Source organism: Protopterus annectens, chromosome 2.part0, assembly GCF_019279795.1.
Source record: "Protopterus annectens isolate FY-2018-M chromosome 2.part0, PAN1.0, whole genome shotgun sequence".
Classification (NCBI taxonomy): domain Eukaryota; kingdom Metazoa; phylum Chordata; order Ceratodontiformes; family Protopteridae; genus Protopterus; species Protopterus annectens.
The window spans coordinates 901,505,195-901,528,737 of record NC_056728.1 but is presented as its reverse complement, the minus strand read 5'-3'; the positions used below and the strand labels follow the sequence as shown (position 1 = coordinate 901,528,737).

General features: G+C 39.2%; 1 protein-coding gene across 7 annotated transcripts in view; it reads right to left on the bottom strand.

Moving 5' to 3' along the window:
* The window catches only part of LOC122793286 (A-agglutinin anchorage subunit-like), a 1,003,124-nt gene that overhangs the window by 18,706 nt on the left and 960,875 nt on the right, over positions 1–23,543 (bottom strand). For all 7 annotated transcript variants that reach the window (XM_044061154.1, XM_044061150.1, XM_044061151.1 and 4 more), the window contains one exon: positions 17,668–17,747. In XM_044061154.1, coding sequence (XP_043917089.1) covers positions 17,668–17,747 — 80 coding nt within the window. The remainder of the gene's footprint in view (positions 1–17,667; positions 17,748–23,543) is intronic.

Here is a 23,543-nt window from a genome sequence, read left to right as displayed (position 1 = left end):
AGATATGCATGCAATGAAATATACATTCACCCTCTTCCCCAGAACTCAACAGAAGAAAGGTCTTGACATTCAAACATGCACAAAGAAGGCAATATCAATGAGCAGTAAAGCTTTATGATGCTGCAATACAAACACTGGAAAAAATGCAATGTCATTAAGCCATAAAAGAGTTATAATACAACAATGCAGGTATGAGAAAATGCAATGTCATTGAGCAGCAAAATTCTTGAAGGCAGCAGTACTAACATGAGCAAACGGCAATGTCATTGAACAATGAAGAGTTATAATGCAACAATACAGATATGCAAAAATGCAATATCATTGAGCAGTACTAACACCCTCAACCCCCTTGATCAATTCTAAACAGAGCAACTATGAAACACTATTATACCCTGTTCACTGGCCAGTGACTACTTACAGTCTTGCTGCCGGCACGATGGGGCCCAAGTTGGAGCTCATATGGATCCCAGTTATTAGTAATCCACAAAGCATTTAGGGGGGAGCCACAATCTTATAAAAATGTAAAAAGACGGCCAGAGCTTCTCATCACTCCATTGAGATTATCCTAGTAACCAGGCACCGTGGTTCCTCTGATGAGAAAAGTAGAAAAATCACCTGCCAGAACTCTGGTAATCATCTATGGCTTCTCTGTGCTAGGCCCAAATGAACTCCTTTTCTTGCTGAATCATATGCAGGCGTGGAACTACTGGTTTCAGCCTTCTTTCCTGATTCCACAAAATACCATCATCCAGGATTTCAGCAACAAACAGACACAAACTGCTACTTCACTTCCCTGTCCCAAAACACCAGAGAAGAAAATCCAGTCATGCTGCAAGGCCTTTTTCCCTTCAGCTCACAGTTTCAGTCTTCCTTCCTTCAGCTAGTATCTCAGTCCCCTCTTTCACTTTTGAAATTGTCTTTTATATCCCTGAAACAGCTCCACCTTGTGGTCTAATGAAAAACTACAGTCTAGTACTTCTACAATGAAAATACAGTGGGAGCTACAATTGTACTTTGGTGCTTTTCTCCCTGGGCCTCCCCTGAAAAAGGGCTTTGACCCAGTCAGACTATCCCAATCAGCAAATGTCAAATAATAATTGTTAATAATAATAATAATGATAATGATAATAATAGTAATAATAATAATACTTCAAGGGTATCACAGTTTAGGTTGCAGGTATGAAATAGAGGGTAAGCTGAAACTTAAAGCTAGGAAATGGTTTGAGTGGAGTAAGGAGAAATTTTGGGATAGATGTGTTATGGAGGAGGAAAAAAGGGACTGCAAAGGGAGGGGAAAAATGGAGAGGGAAACAGAATAGGTATAGTGGCATGGAATATAGGGGGCATTCTGACCAATAAAATGGAAAAAGTACACACTGTATTGGATAGGTGGATTCATTTTGATCTACAACATTTATTTACACTGAATGCTGTCCCATTACAAAAATTGTTGAAAACCACTTATGGCTACCTCAGCACAAATCTTTCTTTGCAGGAGATAAGCCCTCCTGCACAATCCATGTGGGGGAGACCTTCCATACTCAAAAAACATACGCGCGCGCGCGCGCACACACACACACACACACACACACACACACACACACACACACACACACACACACACACACACACACACTAACTCCAGGGTCATAAAACAGTGGGGAAAGTACAACCATAATGATGACAGAAAGTGTTTTTAGCTACTTCTCTTCTACTGAACAGCATTTGATGCAAATATATTCGATAGACTGATGGTAACCCTTATAAGTACAGGGTGATATAGTTCTGCTGTAAGATACTAAACTAAAAGTTAAAACATTGCTGGCCTTAGAAATTGTGGGGCACAATTTGGACATTTTGATGGGGCCGCTCAGCTGACCCTCCTCACATATTAGCCCAACCCTTTCCCCATATTGAATTCCTGGATTTAAGACTGCTTCACTTGACTTATCAGGAATATAAGTGATTTCTACATGTTAAAATAAAGTAGTATGTTTATTTATTAGCTTATATTTTGTCATAAGACATGTTAAAACAGAAGTAAACCATTAGATTCCTGGATCACCCCAGATCCAACATCTCCTGCAGTTCCTCTCTTTAGATCTGTTTAACTCACTCGAGTACACTATAAGGGACTTGTTTGATGGGCCACTGAGGTACATGATGCTTCAACATGTGGGAGCACCCTGGCTTACTAGCAGATATGTCCCCAAACTCCCGTAGTATTGCCCAGATCTCCTGAACCTAGGTATGAATGATATAGCTACAATCACCCCTTGTCTCTCCCACCTCACTTCTTTTTTATTTACTGTGTCTCTCCTTTCCCTTCTTCCTCTCATTAGACTACTATCTTTGTCTTCATCAAATCCCATGCCCAACAACTATTCATAATGCAAGTAACACTATATTATATGAAGTTATGACAATGTACAGATACTCTTTTTCTGATTTTATCAACTGAATTCTTGAAAAATGCCTATTATACTGATTAATATCTAACTGATTGATTGCCCTTACATATCACTATTGCATTATTGATTAAAATTATTTGTTTTTTGGTTGCATTTCTGCCACACTGAGACTGAACATAGTCTATGTGAATCAGTTCTCCATCTTGGTTAACAAACTTTAAATAAATAAATAAATAAAATAGGTTACAGTCTTTGTAAATTAAGTGCTCTACACGCTCCCAGTGTTTTTGGGAGTTGTTGTGAAGATCACCATGCAGATCATACGAAACATGTACATTTTGAAACATAATGCCTTGCAAAATCTTCTGACCCATAACTTTCCCTGGCTGTCATCTCCCATGTACAATGTCCTTGGATGCTGGGAAGTATTGGACACCTTGGTCACTATGGCTACACTTAAAGGTTGTAGGAAGACTTGAGTTAACAAAATAAAGCAAGAAAAATTTTGGGGAACCAAAATACAGCAAGTAAAATTTTGGGGAACCAAAATACAGCAAGAAAATATTCCAGCCTTCGTTATACATTCTTTTTGCATAGCACCAATTTTTCCTTTATTGCCTCCCAGTCATGTCGTGCACTATATGAGTGGTTGGAGTTCCTTATCCAGTTAATTTTCATACCTTGTTACAGTAAATGTGTTTCCACAAAACTGCATAAAAATGCTTAATTTCCTTAGAATGCTCAACAAAAATAATGGTAATAATTTAAACCAAACAGTCCAGGTGATTTGGGTTTATCAGTAATAACATCATGCCTCTCTTTTGAAATGGCATTACTCACACCACTCTTAGTGTAGTTTTTGGCAGCATTGTTCATGTATTTTTACCAAGGAGCAACTGACTCTGGGCAATATTTTAGAGAGTACAATATGCTTCGTTGGTGGTAACTGTCTCACAAATGGAGTGGTTTATCTTGTTAGATGTGTTATTTGCCCTACATTTTACATAGGCAAGGATGAATACCCACTATGTAAAAAAACAAATCTATGGACATGTTCATGATATTAAGAAAAAGAATGACAGAAATGCTTTGTATAAGCACTCCTTAGGAGGTCCGAACTTCAAGAAATCTGAATTTGGATTAATAGATGTAGCAATTTTTGACCCAAGGGGAGGGGCTTGGACCACTCATCTCAAATACAGAGAGTTACTTTGGCAACTTAAACTAGATGTCACACAAACTCCAAGATTAAATTAACATATCACTGTAAATCCTGTATTAAAGTCCTGTATGAAAGATTAAGATGGCTAAACTTTGAAGCATGCTTATATTGTTGGAGCAATATGTTTAACATCATTTATTAAAAAAAAATCATTTTATGGAATTTTTATTAATATTCATTATTAATATTATGCACATAATTTACTGTTATACTTGATGGGTTGCATGAAATTGTGAATTTTATGGTTGTATGATATTTCACATCTACCATTAGTACTGATAGGGGTCTGACGTGGTTTTGCTTTAAGAGTCAATTAAGTTCAATGATGTGACCTTTTTTAAATATTTGAATGGGTTAATAAAATTTTTGTTCTTATGAAGTTTGCTTCACTTTTTGTGGACAAAGTGCTAAACCTTTTATTCATTTTTTATTAACATAAGTGATAGTTATTTATTTTATCTATTTATTATTTTGCTTGTAAAGTTGATTTACCTCCAGCCATGCTCGGTCTGCACATTTGTTTTTAGTCAGTTTGTTTAAAAAACTGTACTCCAGGTCCAGGTTATGGTGGGTTAGACCCCATTCAAGTCTTTGCCAGTTATAGATTCCCCTCCATGGGTTATGACATCCACAAAGCCTACTTAACTAAACTGAACACAATCCAAATTTTACCAAACACACTGGTTATGTGGGATTTCAATTATCCCACCATAAGCTGGGAAACCTTGGGAAACTTACTATAGCCCAAACTCATTAGCACAAAAGTTCTCTGACTTTGTGAATTCAAATGCCCTGGAGCAAACTGTCCATACCCCGACAAGAGGAACTAACATTCTATATCTGGTCCTCACCAACATGTTAAACAGGTGCACTGCCGCAACTGTTGGACCCTCATTAGTTAAAACTGACCACAAATCAGTCACCTTTGAAATGACACTAACACCAAAATTCACAAAGGGTGAAATCAGACTAAAAAACTTCACCAAGGCAAACTACATCCTCCTAGTTGAAGGTATAAATGCATTTCAAGCCCCACCCTGAGCTGAAAGTGATAACTACACTGAAGCTTACACTAAAGCCCTGTACAAACATTTGTATAAATGTATAAACTCAGCTGTACCAGAAAGAATTAAAGCCAGACCCCCAAGTAAAATCAAGCTGCTGTGGTGGACTTCCAGCATCAACAAACAATAAATACAAAAAATTACTGTCCAAGAAAACAAAGACAAGGACCCAACAATGAAAAATGGGTCTAGGGCTACCTGTTCCAGGGACTTAAATATGGCCTGTGATATAAATAAGACATGCTGGAGGGACAGACTAATCTTCCAGCAACTACCACGTCTTTGGAACAGGCTACCAAGTCACGTGAAACAGAGCATTTCTATGACATTGTTTAAGAGGAACCTGGATAAGTGGATGGGGCACCATAAATTCTTACTGGGGATAGTGCCCATAACCCTCCTGGGCATGGGCAGTCATCACTAAATGCAATATTGGGTATTGACTACTACCTCTATGGTATTACATCAAGTTGAAACTGATAGGCTTAAAATGACCTTCTGGTCAATGGCCTAGTAATCTCCCATGATCCAATAATCCTATGATCCTTATTTCACACTGCATGGTACTCTTGCAGTAAATTAATTTGAACATTGAAAATGAAGGCTTACTACAGGACTGTTTCATCATACTCAAGCACTTGTCATTTTTTTCTAATTATAAATCTGAGAGTTTGACCATACACTTCATCATAATATTCAAATAAGAGACACTTTTCAGGATCACAACTGCATGATCATACAATAAAACAGTCAAAGTGTATATGAATAAATAAATAGCATTACAAAGCATTACACAAGATCAAGGAGACTGGATCTTGTTATTAAAAATGTAACACTATTACAGCACATTCGTTATTGGGGTCAATTACTTAAAAAAAACTTATTCAAAACATATATATATATTGCTCCCCATCTGCTGATAAACGACCTCCCGTCTTTCTCAAGCTTGCTGCTGATTCCATAGCATTCTCCATCTCTATTCTAATAAATCAATCTATTTAAGAACACACTGTTCCTAACATCTGGAAAGCCTTCCATACTATTCCACTGCACAAAGGAAGTAACTCCACAAAACCTTATAACCATTAACCTATAGCCATCCTTTCACCTCTTTCTAAGATTCTAGAAAAATGTAGTTACTCTCAACTCCTTAAATACCTTATATAGGACAACCTCCTAACTCCTACTCAACATGGTTTCAGGCTTAACCACAGCACTGCTACAGTCCTCTTATCTTTTACTCATATAGTTGCTGAGGCCAGAGAGACTAGCCAGCTTGTATCCTGTCTCTACCTTGACCTTTCCAAAGCTTTTGATATAGTGTCCCACACTAAGCTACTAACAAGAATAACTGAACTCAACCTCTCTCCTGCCACCGTGCAGTGGCTCTCCATCTACCTTTCTAACAGATTACAATTTGCCCAATGGTTTACTTCCTGATCTCCTTTCTTGCTGGTAAAAACTGGGGTCCCCCAGGGTTCTATCCTTGGCCCCCTTCTATTCAATATCTTTACTAACAATCTCTGCTCCGCTAGCAACCACTCTACTCTCATACAGTATGCAGATGAATCCATGCTCATCACCTCCTCTAACAACATATCTCATCTCCTTTCTCTTACTTAAAACATATTTAACTCTATCAAAAAATGGCTTAATGAAAACCAGCTTATCCTAAACCCAAAGAAAACCAAACTCCTACTTTTCCTACCTAAATCACTCTCTGACCACAAGTCTTCCTTTTACATCTCCTCACTAGATAACACCATCAACACAGCTGACTCTCAAACAAAACTCCTTGGCACTATAATAGATGACCAGCTTAAATCTGACCAGCATATTCACCAATGTATCAAAAAGACACATCAAAAATTAGGATTACTGTAAAATAAAAAAATTCCTTACCCTTGAAACTAAACTATCCCTAGCTAGAGCATTCCTACTACCTGGCATCCCTTATTCAAGTCTATATCACATTATCGGACAAAGAAAAGACCAAACGCTCTTTCATCGATCTGATAAGGGTAAAAGGAGAAAAAAGCAAAGTCACAGAACATTGATTTTTTCCAGGGGAAAAAAATCGGTGGGCTGTCTTTGGGACTTTGCCATTTCCTCCACTATGGTGCGATCTTGGAGTTGGTATATTTAAGTAGGGGGGGCTTTTGTGTTTAAACTTTTTTTTTTTAGTTCGCTTTTTTGTTATTTCAATATTATTGGTTTGATGAAAGAATGCTCGCTCTTTTCATCGTGCGATAATATGATATAGACACCTTTATGCTGCTCACATACTTACAAACCTGCAATCCACATTAATCTCACAACTAGAACAAACCTATAATAAAATCACCAAATTTGCAACAAACCAACCCTATAAAGTTCACCATTGCATTGCATTAAAACAACTGCATTGGCCTGAATTCCCCCAACAACCCCATCTAGCATAACTTCAAATCACCCACACCATCCTATATTAACCTACTGTTTACCCCTCCTGCTCTTCTCTTGTCTCCTTCTACTCCCCCACCAGATCACTTAGGTCAGAGCAACAACTCCTTCACAATCTTACCTCATAAATTTTTTCTCTCCCTCTATGATCAACATCACAGCTACTTGTCCATTCTACCTCCCTGTATTCTGTAGTTTCTCTATACCAATAATATATCATCTCTTTATCCACTGCTTTTTCTTTTGATTAAACAATATGACTGTGTACGTATGTATTGTATGCTATTTATTTAATTTGTATATTAATATTATGATATTTTACAAATGCTCTCAGAGGTCATCAGCTTATTCGACCTCTACTGCTTTTCTTACCAGACAATCAGCTATAAATTATTTCACATTGTCTGTGATGCCACATCCTGTAAATTGTATTTCTCTTGTAACTGCATTCGTTGGTGCTCATTTCAGTTTTTGTTTTTGTATTACCTACTCAATGTAATTTTTTTCTCTCTAATTACTATGTATAACAGCATTATATTTTGCTGTCAATTGTTTAACTCCTCTGGAGCTTTTCTCCTCTGGTCTCTAATGAAAAAGGGCCTCTTGCCCAGTTGGACCAACCTGGTTAACAAATGTCAAATAAATAAATAAAATAAATTAATAGTTTCATAGTTTCATAGTATAGTACTAGGCTATCTGCCCTGGGGCATTTGTAAGCCTAGCCATAGTGATGTGGCTTTTGCCACCCCATGAAATGGTACAAAAAATGTACAGAATAAATTTAGACTACTGTGCCTCTGTCTAGTAGTGACACAATGAAGGTCCCCTTATATAATAGAATTAGTTTACTGTGCCCCTGTCTAGCAGTGACACAAATGTGACCCCTGGGGTAAACTTACAATCTCCCATCCACTCATCAAGATTTCTCTTGAAGAGAGTCAGTGAGGGGCTCTGCCTAATATGAACTGGGATCTTGTTCCAAAGCATGGGAAGCCTCTGGGTTATGAATCTATCCCTCCAGCATGTCCTATTCATACTTGTACCGAGGTTTAAGTCTTTAGCTCTTGTGGTCCTGATGGATTTGGATTTTTTGAGGTGGAGCATGTCCATCAGATCCTGATTGGACATGGCCTTGTACGTCAGGCAGAGATCACCTCTGAGCAGGCGGTATGCTACTGAATAGAGCTGAAGTTTCTTTAGTCTGGCAGAATAAGACATATGTTGGAGACCCTTGATCCTCTTGGTGAGGTACTTTTGTGGTCTCTCCAGCTGTTGCAAATGCCGGGTGAGGTACATACCAAATGGAGCATTGTACTCAATCATGGGTCTGATGAGGAAGGAATATAAGGGTACAATGACATCCTTGGATCTGGATGTGAATCCCTTCATGATGAGGTGTGCAAGGTAGAATGTTTTTCTAACCACTTTGGCAACGTGGGTGTCAAATGAGAGGTCGCTGTCGACTTGGGTCCCTAGGTCTCTGATTACTTTTTCCATACTCAGTGGGTTGCTGTCTATGTGATAATTTGTGGGTACTTTGTTTTTCCCAAAGGGGATGACTATACATTTTTTGGCATTTAGTTTAAGGCCGTGACTCCGGCACCAGTTGTCCGTTTCTGTGAGGCCTTTTGTAGGATGTGTGTGTCTGCTGGTGTATCAACTATGGCGCCTAGTTTGCAGTCATCTGCGAACTTTGTCAGCCACAGCCCTCCCATGTTTGCTTTAACATCTGAGAAATAAATGCCGAACAAGAGGGGTCCCAGGACAGATCCCTGTGGGACACCAATTGTGACTGGCTTTGAGTCTGACATTGCTCCAGCAATTTTAACTTTATGGGTTCTGTCCTTTAGCCAGTTTGCAACCCATCTAGTAACATAAGGGTTTACTTTTAAGCTGTTGAGCTTATCTATGATGCCTGAGTGGGGTATTGTGTCGAAGGCCTTAGCCAAGTCCAGGTATGCTGTATGGACTGCTTTGCCCTCATCAATGGCTCTAGTGACTGTTTCGAAAAAGTCAACCAGGTTTAAAAGGCAGGATCTGCCCTTTACAAAGCCGAACTGGGTGGGGTCAAGTGTCTGTAGTTCCCCTATGTCTCTGTTTATGAGTTCCATAATGATTCTTTCCATAGCTTTGCAGACCGGGCTGGTTAAGCTTATGGGGCGGTAGTTTCCAGGGTCTGTAGAGGCACCCCCTTGTGGAGTGGGACCACTGTTGCTGTACGCCAGTGTTCAGGTACATATCCCGAAGTAAGGCTAAGGTTAAATAGCATTTTTATGTGTGGGTTTAGCTCCTCTTGGAGTTCACGTAACACGCAACCCGGGATACCGTCAGGTCCCATTGATGCTGTGTTTTTTGCTTTGTTTAGGGCGGTTCTCACTTGGACATCTGAGATGACAGGGAGATTACATTCAGCTGGGATAAGTATTTCTTCTTTTGGGGTGAAGGAGGAGAAATTTGCACTGAACCTGTCAGCCAGAATGTTGGCAATATCTGTGGGTTCAGTGTATTTTTTGTTGTTTTGAACCAACTCTGAGCATATCTGAGGGTTTCCGCCCAGGTTTCTAACATAGCTGAAGAAGGCTTTGTGGTTATCTTTAGTGTCCTTAGCGATTTTTCTCTCAAAGTTGGCCTTGGATGTTTTTATGAGAGAACATAGTTTTCTGCTAATGTTGATCAGAGATGTCGTCCCTTCATGGGATTTTGCTCTGACGTGCAGTAGCTTCCTTCTTCTGTTATACAATTTGTTTATGGCTGAGGTCCACCAGACAGGATGCTTACCTTTGGTGGAGAGGGACTTGGATTTGTTTGGGATTGCATGATCCATGCATTCTTGGAGATGTCCATAGAAAGCATTTGTGAAGGATTCGGCATTGTGGGATGTGGTATCCACTGGCCCAGTGGGCTTAAAGGATACCATCTCAGTCTTAAGAAGAGTGAAGTCTGCTTTTGAGAAGTTTTTCACTGTGGTCTTTTGTGCTGGGGGTGGAGGTGGGATATGTATATCCAGGGTGATTAGTTTGTGGTCAGATCTCATTAGTGAGGGGTATACTTCCGGTGTGGTGCATTTTGTCCCCATGTTTGTGATGATCAGGTCTAGTATATTATCTCCCTTAGTGGGAGAGGTGACTGTTGTTCCAGTGCATTTGAATTTATGAATTCCAGGAACCTTTGGGCTAGGGTATTAGGGCTAGAATAATGTACCCAATCTATGTTTGGGTAGTTGAAGTCTCCCAGTATGATGGCATTTTGTGATGCATTCATATCCTCCAATGTCTTCAGGAAGGCTAAGTGGGGTTCTTGAGATTGGGAGGGTGGTCAGCAACATGCTACCAGTTGTATAGCAGTTTTGCCTATGGTTAGTTGCACCTGTATGGTCTCTGATGCTTCATGTGTTGCTACTAACCTGGAGGTGTGGGAGTCCTTGATGAATATGGACACTCCCCCCTCCCTTTGTGGTTCGGCCTGGGTTTTGGGGCTGAAAAGCATGAAAAGAGGTATAGCCTGGTAGTGCTGGGGTGCTCTCAGGAGCCTTGAACCAGGTTTCAGTTACTGCACAGACGCCGATGTTCTCCATGCTGAGGAGTGCATCAAGTGCCTGCATCTCGAGATTTAGACTGCTGGCATTGAGCAGCATTACCCTTAGTTTTTTTTCCATTTTTGTTTTCTAAGGAGGTGGGTTTGTCTTTTGAACCCTGCCTAAAAAAGGCACTTTGGGGGTGGCAAGAGCCTTAGCCAATATCCGGAAGCCCAGTGGTGACAGGTGTAAGCCATCCCTTGCGAAGCAGCGTGGCTTGTCCAACATGTCATCCCAGGCAGACAGACAATGGATCCCCTTAGAATGACACCAGTACTTGAGCCAATTGTTAAAGCTGATCATCTTGTCTTTGTATTGTGGTATCATTCTTGGTGAGGGCAAGATGCTGCTCAGGGTCAGGGTCATACCAGCCTGGGCTACATAATTGGAGAGCTCCTCTATGTCTCTTTTCATGTAGTCCAGGAAGGTATGTCTCAGGTCATTCACACCAGCATGGACAATGACGGAGTCATATTTGTACTTGCTTTGGAGTGACTTGAGTGTGTGTGTTATGTGGCGGATCCTAGCTCCTGATAGACAGCTCACAGTCACCTTCTCCTTGTTCAGCCTGGTCAGCGGGACATCAGTGTGTCTGACTATAGAGTCACCTATTACTAGTGTATCAGGCAAGGTGTTTGGCCTTAAGGGCTGTGATTGGTTGACACTGATTTATTGAAGTATGTGTTGCATGTGTTTTGTTTTGTTTTGAGGTGGTGGACTTTTGGATGTCTGCTTTGGGAGCCTCTGTTGTTTTGGTAAGTTTTTTATTAGAGCCTCTGAGTATGTCTTTGTGTTTTTATGTGTTTGGTTTGCAGTTGTGGTAGGTCTATGTGGGACTGGGATTGTTGTTTGTGTGGTTGCCATCTCCTCCTGTCTGGTCATGCCAGCCCTGAGCTGAGAGAGTTCAGCCTCCAGTTTGGCTATATAGTTGCATCTCTCACATGTATTTGTGTTTGTTGGGAGGAGGAGAGGGTTGTCTGTGTACACGAGACAATTGTAGCATTGTCTCAAGATACCCAGATTGACCAGTTGAATTGGAGACGACGCCAGTAATCTACCACTCAACATGCTAGAACAGTATAAGGGAGTGCTGTACCTTTAAGGGAAGTGGATATTCACAGGGGTGGTAAGTAGATGTAGTGCTTTACTTAGTACGAGAGTGCTTACTTAGTAGAGAAGTATTGAGAACAAGTGCTAGGCTTATAATATAGTGAGTAGTCTGATTATACTAAGAGTAGAGCTTCCTTAAGGGAAAATTTGAAGAGCAGACTTGGCGGAGCCAGAAAAACCTTAACCTTGTTTAGCCGGCACTGAGCTATGCGCACAACCGCGCAAAGCCGTGCAAACGCAGATTTTAAACAGTGAACTACAAAAGAGCTAGAAATGGTCCAAAACAACCAATTACTACAGCTTCTTGTGCTGAGGTCACTTCCTACAGGGACAGGTAGGCTGCTCAAGGCTCCCCACTCCCACTGGTGAGCAAAGAAACTTCCCTCTATCCAAGTAAGGTAATGGACAACACAGGAACTACACCACAGCCCAGACTACAGCAATGCCTGTAAACTGGTCTAAACTAGTCGAGGAGAGTTGGGAAAACAAGGATTATTTTTTTTTGTTTTTTTGTTTTTTTTGGTAGAAACACACAGAAAATGCAGAAACAGTGATAAATTAGTTACACAGGCTAGCACACTTTAGTGGGCAGCCTCCACAGTTAAATTAAACAAACAAACAAACAAACTTCCGATCAAATTTGACTAAAATGTAACTTTAAGTGCAGATTTTAAAATAATACAGCAAACAGTTAAAAAACAGTTCAAGCTAGTTCAGGGTAAGCTACAGAAGCTATTCCAAGTGAAAAAAAAGCAAAGATACTTAAATCCAGAAAGCAGTCACTTTTCTGAGTTCCATGCTGCTAGGACCACTCTGCAGAACCACGAGGAGCTTGTCTGAGCAGTATAGCCAGAAAAAAATGCCCAGAGGCGGATTTTAAACAGTGAACTACAAAAGAGCTAGAAATGGTCCAAAACAACCAATTACTACAGCTTCTTGTGCTGAGGTCACTTCCTACAGGGACAGGTAGGCTGCTCAAGGCTCCCCACTCCCACTGGTGAGCAAAGAAACTTCCCTCTATCCAAATAAGGTAATGGACAACACAGGAACTACACCACAGCCCAGAATACAGCAATGCCTGTAAACTGGTCTAAACTAGTCGAGGAGAGGCGGGAAAACAAGGATTATTTTTTTGTTTTTTTTGTTTTTTTGGTAGAAACACACAGAAAATGCAGAAACAGTGATAAATTAGTTACACAGGCTAGCACACTTTAGTGGGCAGCCTCCACAGTTAAATTAAACAAACAAACAAACAAACAAACTTTCGATCAAATTTGACTAAAATATAACTTTAAGTGCAGATTTTAAAATAATGCAGCAAACAGTTAAAAAACAGTTCAAGCTAGTTCAGGGTAAGCTACAGAAGCTATTCCAAGTGAAAAAAAAAGCAAAGATACTTAAATCCAGAAAGTAGTCGCTTTTCTGAGTTCCCTGCTGCTAGGACCACTCTGCAGAACCACGAGGAGCTTGTCTGAGCAGTATAGCCAGAAAAAAACGCCCAGAGGCGGATTTTAAACAGTGAACTACAAAAGAGCTAGAAATGGTCCAAAACAACCAATTACTACAGCTTCTTGTGCTGAGGTCACTTCCTACAGGGACAGGTAGGCTGCTCAAGGCTCCCCACTCCCACTGGTGAGCAGAGAAACTTCCCTCTATCCAAGTAAGGTAATGGACAACACAGGAACTACACCACAGCCCAGAATACAGCAATGCCTGTAAACTGGTCTAAACTAGTCGAGGAGAGGAGGGAAAACAAGGATTATTTTTTTTTTTTTTGGTAGAAACACACAGAAAATGCAGAAACAGTGATAAATTAGTTACACAGGCTAGCACACTTTAGTGGGCAGCCTCCATAGTTAAATTAAACAAACAAACAAACAAACTTTCGATCAGATTCGACTAAAATGTAACTTTAAGTGCAGATTTTAAAATAATGCAGCAAACACTTAAAAAACAGTTCAAGCTAGTTCAGGGTAAGCTACAGAAGCTATTCCAAGTGACAAAAAAGCAAAGATACTTAAATCCAGAAAGTAGTCGCTTTTCTGAGTTCCCTAATAAAACAATTATCTTGTTGTCTGCAAGAAACACATCACAGTCATCTAAAGTTTGCCTTTAGTATGATAATATTATACTAAATGAACATTTTAATGTTTCTAATTATAGTTAGAATAAATATAAACTACTCAATTCAAGTAATATAACTTTTCAATCTTAAGTGTCACAATTTAATTATGTTCATTTACTTTATGCCTAATGGTGATATCTAAACATTTAAACCTGAAAATTAAAACATGTTGTCACGTAATAATTTTTATAGTTATCTGAGAATATGTCCATGCATAAAAATTGATGTCTAGAATCCTTGTTGATCATTCAGTGTTGTTTGTTTCATTTCAGATTAGTAATTTAGAAATTAAAAGATGCTGTACAATAAATACATTTTTTAAAAAGTTAAGGAGATATTTCTTCTTTATATAAAGATGACAAGAGATTTAATTTCGATTGTGCTATACATTTCTCTCAAAACTATATGGCATTTAAGCTGTACATAATATTTTCTCAGCTAGGAGTGAGGCTGTTAGTCCACTTGCTCAGACTTCTGACTCCTTCATTAATTGACTACTTGGTCATAGGTACAATTCCAAGGGTTGTGGTAGTTACAGGCATTTCCCCCTACCAATGTATTCAGTGCTGATGCACAGGCACCTACAGGCACAGACAGAGACAGAAACATAGAGACAGACACATAGAGATGGACACAGACACACACACACACACACACACACACACACACACACACACACACACACACACACACAAACACACACAGTACAGAGACACACCAACGAAAAAGCACACAGATAGACAGACACAAGTACAGGTAGAGGAGCACAGACATGTATATGCACATGTACAGACAGGCACAGACACACAGAAATACTGACAAGCACAGACAAATACACAGACAGACAGACAGATACAGACATATACACACAGACCAACAGACAAAGACAGCAGACCAACAGAAACAGATGCAGACAGACAAACAGACACAGACACAGAAAGCAGACCAACCGACAGACACAGACAGAGACAGAAGACCAACAGACACAAATGCAGAGGGACAGATGGACAGACAAACCAAGAGTTACACAGACACAGGCATATGGCCGGCAGACACACAGGCCAACAGACTGAGAGACACACAGACCAACAGACACACAGAAAGACAGACAGATAAACAAACACAGACAGGCAGACAGGCAGGCAGGCAAAGACAGACAGACAAAGACATAGACAGACACACAGCCACACTGACAGGCAGGCAGACACACTGACAGACACGCCAACACAGATAGGCAAACAGACAAACAGATGCATGCAGGCTAACAGACACATGTAGACAGACAGACTCATGCAGACAGACATGGGCAGACACAGGCAGAGACAGAGGCAGACAGACAAAACACATTCCAACACTCTTGCAGAGTCAAAACTAAAAGCACCAACACTGTTCCAGGTATCAATAAAGGTTGTCCCTCCTTCGATGTCTTCTATTCAGAAGAGTATATAACTGTAATATTCACTCCCAATAATATGCACAAGACAGACTCCACGAAAAAAGATTTATTCAAAAATATAAGACCAAATAAACTAAAAACAAGGCAGATTTAGCGCTTTCATCTCCATTCAGGAGACTTCATCAGAATATTATAGTAGTGAGTTCAACTCCATTGGTCAACCAATTAATTAAAAAAATTCCATACATTAACCCTTCAAAGTCAGTTGTTGTGATACAACCATATAACTACTATAAAATATAAATAATACTATAAATAATATGGTATGCTAAAATCACTACTGAAATATATGTATATATATTTGTTGTTTGGATGTATATGCATTGTCTATAGCACGTAAATTCATATTTTCATAAATGCAGACCAAAAAATTCATACTTTCATAAATACAGACCAAAAAACATGAACATAACAGTGTAAAATCTACCAATGCAATATTATTCCTCTTGGTTATTGTTGGGGAAAGACTTGAGAAATCAGACTAGGGAATCAACCAGTTCCCTAAGGGAAAGAAACATGTTGCTCCACTTGTTAAAAATGAATACAATATTATCATACTTGGCAGCACCAGGAGTGCCCCTAGAGAGACAAACGCACACACACACACACACACACGCACACACGCACACACGCACACACACACACACACACACACACACACACACGCACACGCAAAATCACACATTTGCAATACTTACCTGCAGTAGTGATAATAATCCTGCTGCTGCCATAAACTATGGATGTGCATTTTTTTAAATTTCAAATTCCCATTGCTTAATTCGAAAAATGCTGTGATAGTACTTGTCCTTAAATCACCCCACAGCTCTAATCCTATCATGGCTTATGGTTCTGGGATAGAGAACACGTAAATTTACATTAGAGTTGTCCCTGGACTGCCAGACTTTCATGTGACAACATCTAGCAAGACCACTGTATTCCTGCTTGCTGGACCCTTCATACCACTGTGGTGTTCACAGTTTCGGTGTTTCAATATTTTGGTTTATTGATACAGTAAGTGCAAAGCCTTAACATTAGGTTACTTTGGAGAGTGCACTAAATTATAAAATTTATACACCCTATCCCCCAATGAACTACTCATCTGTACCTTAAATCCTGATAAAGAAGTGGATTGAATTATCACTGGAAGGGGATTTCATATTGTACCTGCTCTAAAGGTGAAGGAATTATTCAAATTTTTTGATCAGGCAATAGATAGATCAACAAATGAGGTATTATTATCGGTACCTGTGCAATGAAAAGTTCAAATGTGGAGTTGCGACCAATGTTTAATTTTTGAGGCATTTAAACTTCAAATGTTGTCTCATTTAAGCAACCTATTTCTTTCCGTATATGAAATATGCCACACTCTGGATATCTGCATAGTAGGTCTTTGGATTATTTCAAGCTTTTTTGAGAGAGGCTGAACTATAGGCACAAATTTGTCCATAGTACTCTCTATACAGGCAAATCAGTGATTGGTAATGGGGGTCAGTATTTTTCCTTTTCTACTGCTAATAATACACAGGATGTCTCTCATAATTTCATGGCAGCATCTAAGAAACAGATAATATGTAAGCCTCATGTATAAACAGATACCCAAATAACCCCCCTAGATCTTTCACAATATTTGATTCTCAAATCATTTTTTGGATTAATGGCATATGGGTATCTGTTATTACCAACATTAGACTGAAGAACTTTACATTTTGCCGAGAGCTTTATACTTTGCACAGCTGTCTTTGCATTACTACCTTATATGGCAATCATACAGTGCTTCACAGAGTGTTATGTGCTTCTGAATACACCACATAATTTGTTTTAAGATATTTCAGCACCACTTTTATAATGTTGTAAGATAAAATGCATTCCTTCATGGAGAACCCAGCACTTTTTTTGTCAGCATTATTGATGGCATATAGGCTAAAAGAGTCTGGCTTTAATAAAAACTTACTATTGAATTACCTGCAGGCTACAAAGATCACTTACTCATCTAAAAATGTATAGAAGTTCATTAAGAATGCTAGCATAAATGTACATAATAAGTAGAGCTGACAGTTCAAAAAATTAGAAGAGGACATTAAATATTGTAAATAAGGTCATATTTGTGAACTGTTACTAGAGAAAGTCTTTTTTACAAGATTTGTCAACATTTCTTTTAGAAAGTCAGAAACATACGTTTAGAAGTGGGTAAACAATGCTGGTAAACTTAGTACATAACATTATTGATGAAGTCAGATTAATAGAAAAATAAATAGGTACTCACTTGTGTATTTTCTAGGTTCATTATGGCATCCTCAAATTTTCCATTCTCACTTCCTAGGTAGTACTCTGGAAGTAAAAAGTCTTCAGAAAAGAATATACAGTTTAATTATACTTAGCTAAAGGATATAGACATGTAAAAAATTTCCACCATTTTTTCTTACTTTTTCTTTCATAATTGCATTTACTGACAGAATCACAAATAATTCTTCAAATATTGTACAATATGAATACCATAGAATGTTTATACCTTAAAAAATGACCTCAATAAGCTATATACAGAGAGCAACTGAACATAAATAACTGGCTTACAAAGGAACTTAAATGCTAACAAATTGTAAAAACTTGCCTTTAGAATAAAGTCTGATACAATAAAAAAATCTTATAAAAAACTAGCATTTTTAATATGGTCATTTGAGCAGGTACATTTATTTTTTTCACAATAACATTTGCTATGAATTCTGAAAGACATACTTAAAATTTTAATAACTCAAAACAATACTGTGAGATGGCATTCTGAAATTTTGTTTTTAAAATTGTTAGTTTATAAAGATTGCTACCATTTTAAATCATGTGCAGATGGTCTACAAAATGTTTCCTTATCAGAGTATGAGACCTACAATTGCAAGGCCCACAGCTTTAAAAAATAAAGTATACAAATACAGCATGCCTTAAACCTTGATGTCATACACTTAAATAGATTTTTAGGCTCAATAATGTTACTCAAATCATAGGGTGGCTGCAGTGGTGCTGTGGTTAGTGCTGTCACCTTACAGCAAGAGATTATCCGGTTTGATTCTTGGCTAGGGTGCTCTTTTGTACAGAGTCTGTATGTCCTCCATGTGGTCGCTTGTTTTTTTCCAGGTGATCTGGTTTCCTCCCACATTCCAAAGACATGCAGTAGGTTTGTGTGCGAGTGAGTTGCACAGATGAGCTACCAAGGCAGGGCATGCCACTCAGCAGTGTAAACCTTCACTCGAGAAAATTGTCACTGTTGAAGTGACACCCTGACCCCATGTGCAAAATGGGAAAAAGGGGTTGATGATAGATGGATGAATGCTGCTCACATCAGCATTTCTCAAATGCTAGAATGCTGATGTCTGGATTAAAAGAGGTTATGACACTATAACCTGGAAAAGAAGGTGCATGCCTGTCTGAAAACATAACAGTGTAATTCAGTATAGTTAGAATTTATTTATTTATTATTTATTTTATATTTGTTTACCAGGGAGGTCCGAATGGACAGAGCTGTCCATTTTCAGCAGAGTCCTGGGGAGAAAAGCTCCAGAACAATTGTCAACATAAGATATTTACATGAGCATTGTGGTTTACACATTCAGTTATAAAAATATAGCAGACAATAACATATGACTGCATAGTGGTTTAGACATACAACTAAAAGTATAGCAGGTAGCAACATATGATGGTTGTTCATACAGTATGTTTAGTAGAGATAATCTTGAAGATGCACTGAAGATAAGACAAGAAAGGAAAAACTAAAAAAGGAGGAGAATATAGACAAGTTTATATGAGATGCATTGACATTTTAAGGGAAAGCTTTTCAACTTAATCTAGGGGAGAGTTAGTGGGTAAAGATGGGGCAGTGGGGAGTATGCGACAGTGAGTTGGTAAGTAATATATGTTAATATATGTGGTAGTTTTAAAGAGGAGGTTGGATAGTAGATAGGGGAAAGATGGTAGACTATTTCAGCCAAGTGCTAGGCAGTTGCAAGTCCAGGAGTTGTTCAGGTGGGAAATAATCTGTTTTTTGAAGATGTCTTTATTAGGTTGCACGCTGACTTGTAGTGGTAGGGAGTTCCAAGTCTTGGCAATGTTGCTAGAATACAGGGAGTCACCGGAGCTGTAATGTTTTTTGGAGATTGCGATTAGTGCCTTGTTAGTAGATCTAAGTTCTCGGTTATTGGAGTAAAGGGTGATCAGGTCTTGTAAGGTTGGAGTTTTGTCAGGTTGGTACAGTATATGGTGAGCTACAGGAATTTGGTTTAGAGCTAAGGTGTTAGGGAGTTCCAGCCAGGAAAGCTGTTTTAGGGATTGACAATAGTGGGTGCAGTAGGAGGAGTTTGTGACAAATGTTGCTATTTTGTTGTAGCATACTGACAGCTTGTTTAAATCATTCTTGTTTAGATTAATTAGGACAGGAGAACCATACAGTAAGGCATTGAGAAGATGGGTACGAGCTAGGGTAACTTTACTGTTGCTGGTTAGGAAGTTTTTATGTCTGTAAAGAGTACCTAGTTTTTTTGTTGATTTTGGTTATTGTATGAGCTATGTGTTTGTCAGATTTCATATTATTGTCAATAATGACCCCCAGTAATTTGGCTTGTGTGACGGGGGAGATAGGGGTATTATCTGATGCAGAAATAGAGAATGGGGGAGTAGATGCTGCTGCTTTGGAAGGATGAAAGAGCATAAGTTGGGTCTTTTTAGGATTTAGTATTAGCTGGGAGTTTGTTAGCCAGGTTTCAATGGATGTAAAGGCTTCTTGAGTCTTGATTTGAAGTTGCTGGAGGGTGGTGGCAAAGCAGATTAAGATGGAGTCATCAGCGTATTGAACCAGGTTTGCTAGAGGGGCTTTGTGAAGATTATTTGTAAATATAGTGAAAAGTAGGGGTCCTAGGATTGAACCTTGGGGTACTCCTAGTTTTACAGGTAGTAGGGGGAAAATGGAGTTTTTCGACTGAACAGCTTGTTGACGCTGGGAGAGATAGTCTTGAAACCATAATGGAGTGGAGGTAGTTAGTTTTAATTCTGAGAGTGATGTTATTAGTTTTGTATAGGGGACTGTAAGAAACACCTTTGATACATCAAGGAAAACTGCAGACACCAGTTGGGCATTGTTGCATTGCATACTTACTAGGATACTATGCAGTGGTAGTACTATGGTTGGGGCAGAATCCGTGTTGAGTTTTGGCAAGAAGATTGCCGGAGAGGAGATGTCTTAGGACCTGGATACATTTTTCCAGTATTTTAGCCAATGGGGAAAGTATTGCTATAGGGCGGTAGTTTGTTAGGTCAGTGGAGTTGCCCCCTTTGTATTGGTATAATGTAGGAGATTTTCCAGATAAGTGGCACCTTTTGTTCTGAGAGTGATCTGTTAATTATTATAGAGACTGGGTAGGAAATAGCTTTGGCAGCTATTTGTAGGAATTTGGCTGGTAGTTTGTTGACTGCTATTGTGGTGGGTTTAAGTTTGGTTAGATGTCTATATGGTGTAAGTTGGTACAGTTTGAAGGGTGAAGGAGTTAGCATTATTTGATGGGTTATATAGTATAGTGGGAGTTGAAGGGTGTGGGTCTGTTGACAATTTTAATATAGAGTTGGTAAAGAACTCATTGAATTGGGTGGCTATGTTTGTAGAGGTGGCATCTATGTTTGGATGAGGAGTTGGTGATTTACCTGGTTGGAGAATACTGTTTATAGTGGCCCAGAACTTTTGTGAGTTGGTATTATGCTTAGTTTGCATTTCAATATAGTATTTTTGTTTGTCAAGTCTGATTTTTTTTACAGTGTTTCTCAGTTGTAAGAATGTTTGCCTATTAGCATTAGTTTTGTTTTTGCGACAGGTGTTCCATGCTTTGTCCCTTTGTTTCATAAGTTGCCTAGTGCTCTTGGTAAGACATGGGGCATAGATGGTTTTAATGCAGTCCTGTCTTGGTGGAGCAAGTTGGTTGAGAAGGCCTAAGAAGATAGTGTTGAAATATTCAACTGCTTCATCTAAAGGAAGTGTTAAAAGAGGGGACCAGTTAGAATGTTTAAGGGCTGTATTAAGGTTGTCAGCCCTGAAGTTTTTAGTGTATCTGATGTGTTTAAGAGAGATAGTTCTAGTGAGTTTAGTTTGGGTTCTGATGAAGAAGGTTGGGAGGTGGTCACTTAGAGTGTCGGGTAGTATTCTAAAATTATGGGTGGAAGATGGGTGATTGGTGAGAATCCGGTCAAGTATTGATTCTTTATTTGAGGTTTTGTCTACCCTAGTAGGGGTATGTATAAGCTGTGAGAATCTGTAAAGGTTAATATGATTTGAAGGGTGGGGTGATTTAAGTGAGGTCCAATCAATATTGAAGTCACCTAGTATAATGGTATCATGGGGGAGGGCTTCTGATATCCATTGGAGAAGAGATTCTAGGATTTTTATGTTATCTCCTGGAGGGATATAGGATCCTAAGATATTTAGCTGTTTTTGTGTATTTAGTCTTACCTTAGCAAGTAGGATCTCCGCATTATTAAATGCAGGGATTTCTATGTTAAATAGTTCAACACTGATGTTGTTCTGATATAGGAAAGTGACTCCACCTCTTCTTTAACTGTACAGTCTTTTTGTAGTATGCTATAACCAAGGGGAAGTACTTCTTCATTTTTAATTTGTAGTTTAAGCCATGTTTCTGTGAGGAAGATGATGTCAGGTAGGTATAATGCTATGGTTGCACGGAGCTCAGTGGTTTTGTTAAGGATGCTTCTTATGTTATGATTTATTATTAGAATATTAGATTTTCTCTGAAGTAGGCTAGTATTGGTTCTTAGCTGATTCTGGAAATTTGTAGGACTTGTTATTGGACCTGGGTTGATATCTCCATTGTATAGCAAGTGAGAGGCAATATTTATTATGGTTTGTAGGTATTTGGAGAAGGCTAAGTCACATTGTGTGGATACCCTACATTTGCTTTGATAATGAAGGTGTTTGTAGGGGTGTAGATCATAGTTGGTGTGGTTAAGAGTAAGGGTGAGATGAGTAAGGGGTAGTTAATTAATGTTGGAAGTGAGGTTGAGGTGGGGTGTCTTGTGTCGGGGATTATAATGTTGTTCAAGTAGGGTGAGGTTAGACAGGCTGTGATGGTGAGTGCTAATGTTAGAATTATTTGACGGGAGTACATGTTTAGTTAGTTAGAATTGGTAGGAGTGTATAGAGATAACCCTGTGGAATGTGTATGGGTCCTGATAGTATATAGGTAGGATGGATTGTAGCAACTTTGTGAGTGGGGAGGTACTACGTGTAGAGTATTTAATATGAGAGCAAAGGAGGGGGAGGGGTGGTGGTGGTTGTTTGCATGACTGGTCAAAGGATGGGGGTTGGGTGTGGGTGTGGTAAGATTGGATATAAAGGAAATGAGCTAGGGGTGGGTGGGAAAGGGGATAGGGTAGGAGAGTGGAATGAGCCTGAGCGAAGTGAGGGGGAGTGGACTGGGCAGAGCCATACCTAGGAGGTAAGAGCTGAAACAGAAAAGTATCAGGAGTCTGACTCAGTAATGTAGGTAAGTGGCATTGCACCTTAATGGCAGGGATTATGCCAGTTACTGTGTTTCCACTATTTATTCACAGTGAATGGAAAAATAATTGCTGTGAAGGGACTTGGGTGACTTTACAGTAGACAGAAATATTGGATGATTTAAATATCTGTAAAGCACTGTCCTGCATACAAGATGAGCTGCTTATCTGGGCTAAGATTCAGTTGTTTGGTGTTCTGCTGCCACCTAGTGGCAGTTAGTTGCACTGGCTGGGATTGGAATAAGGGAGAAAAAAGACCTTGCAAGTGTGCATGCTATGCTAATATGATAAAATTGAGTAAAAGCACTAACAACTAGATGCCAAAATTAGTTAACAGGGAATACACCTACATAAGAATATTTCAGAGAGTAAAAGTCCTAGTAGTGAGTCTTTTTGCCTTCAGTTGTTTGCAGGATCATTTTCAGAAATTCTTTACTGGGGGGGGGGCAGCCATGAATGAAGTAGAGCTAGAGATAAGACTATTTCAGAGAGTAAAAGTCCCAGTAGTGCCTCCTTTTGCCCTCAGTTGTTTGCAGGCTGATTTTAACAAATTTTTCACTGGAGGGCAGCCATGAGTGAAGTAGAGCTAGAGCTGTATGA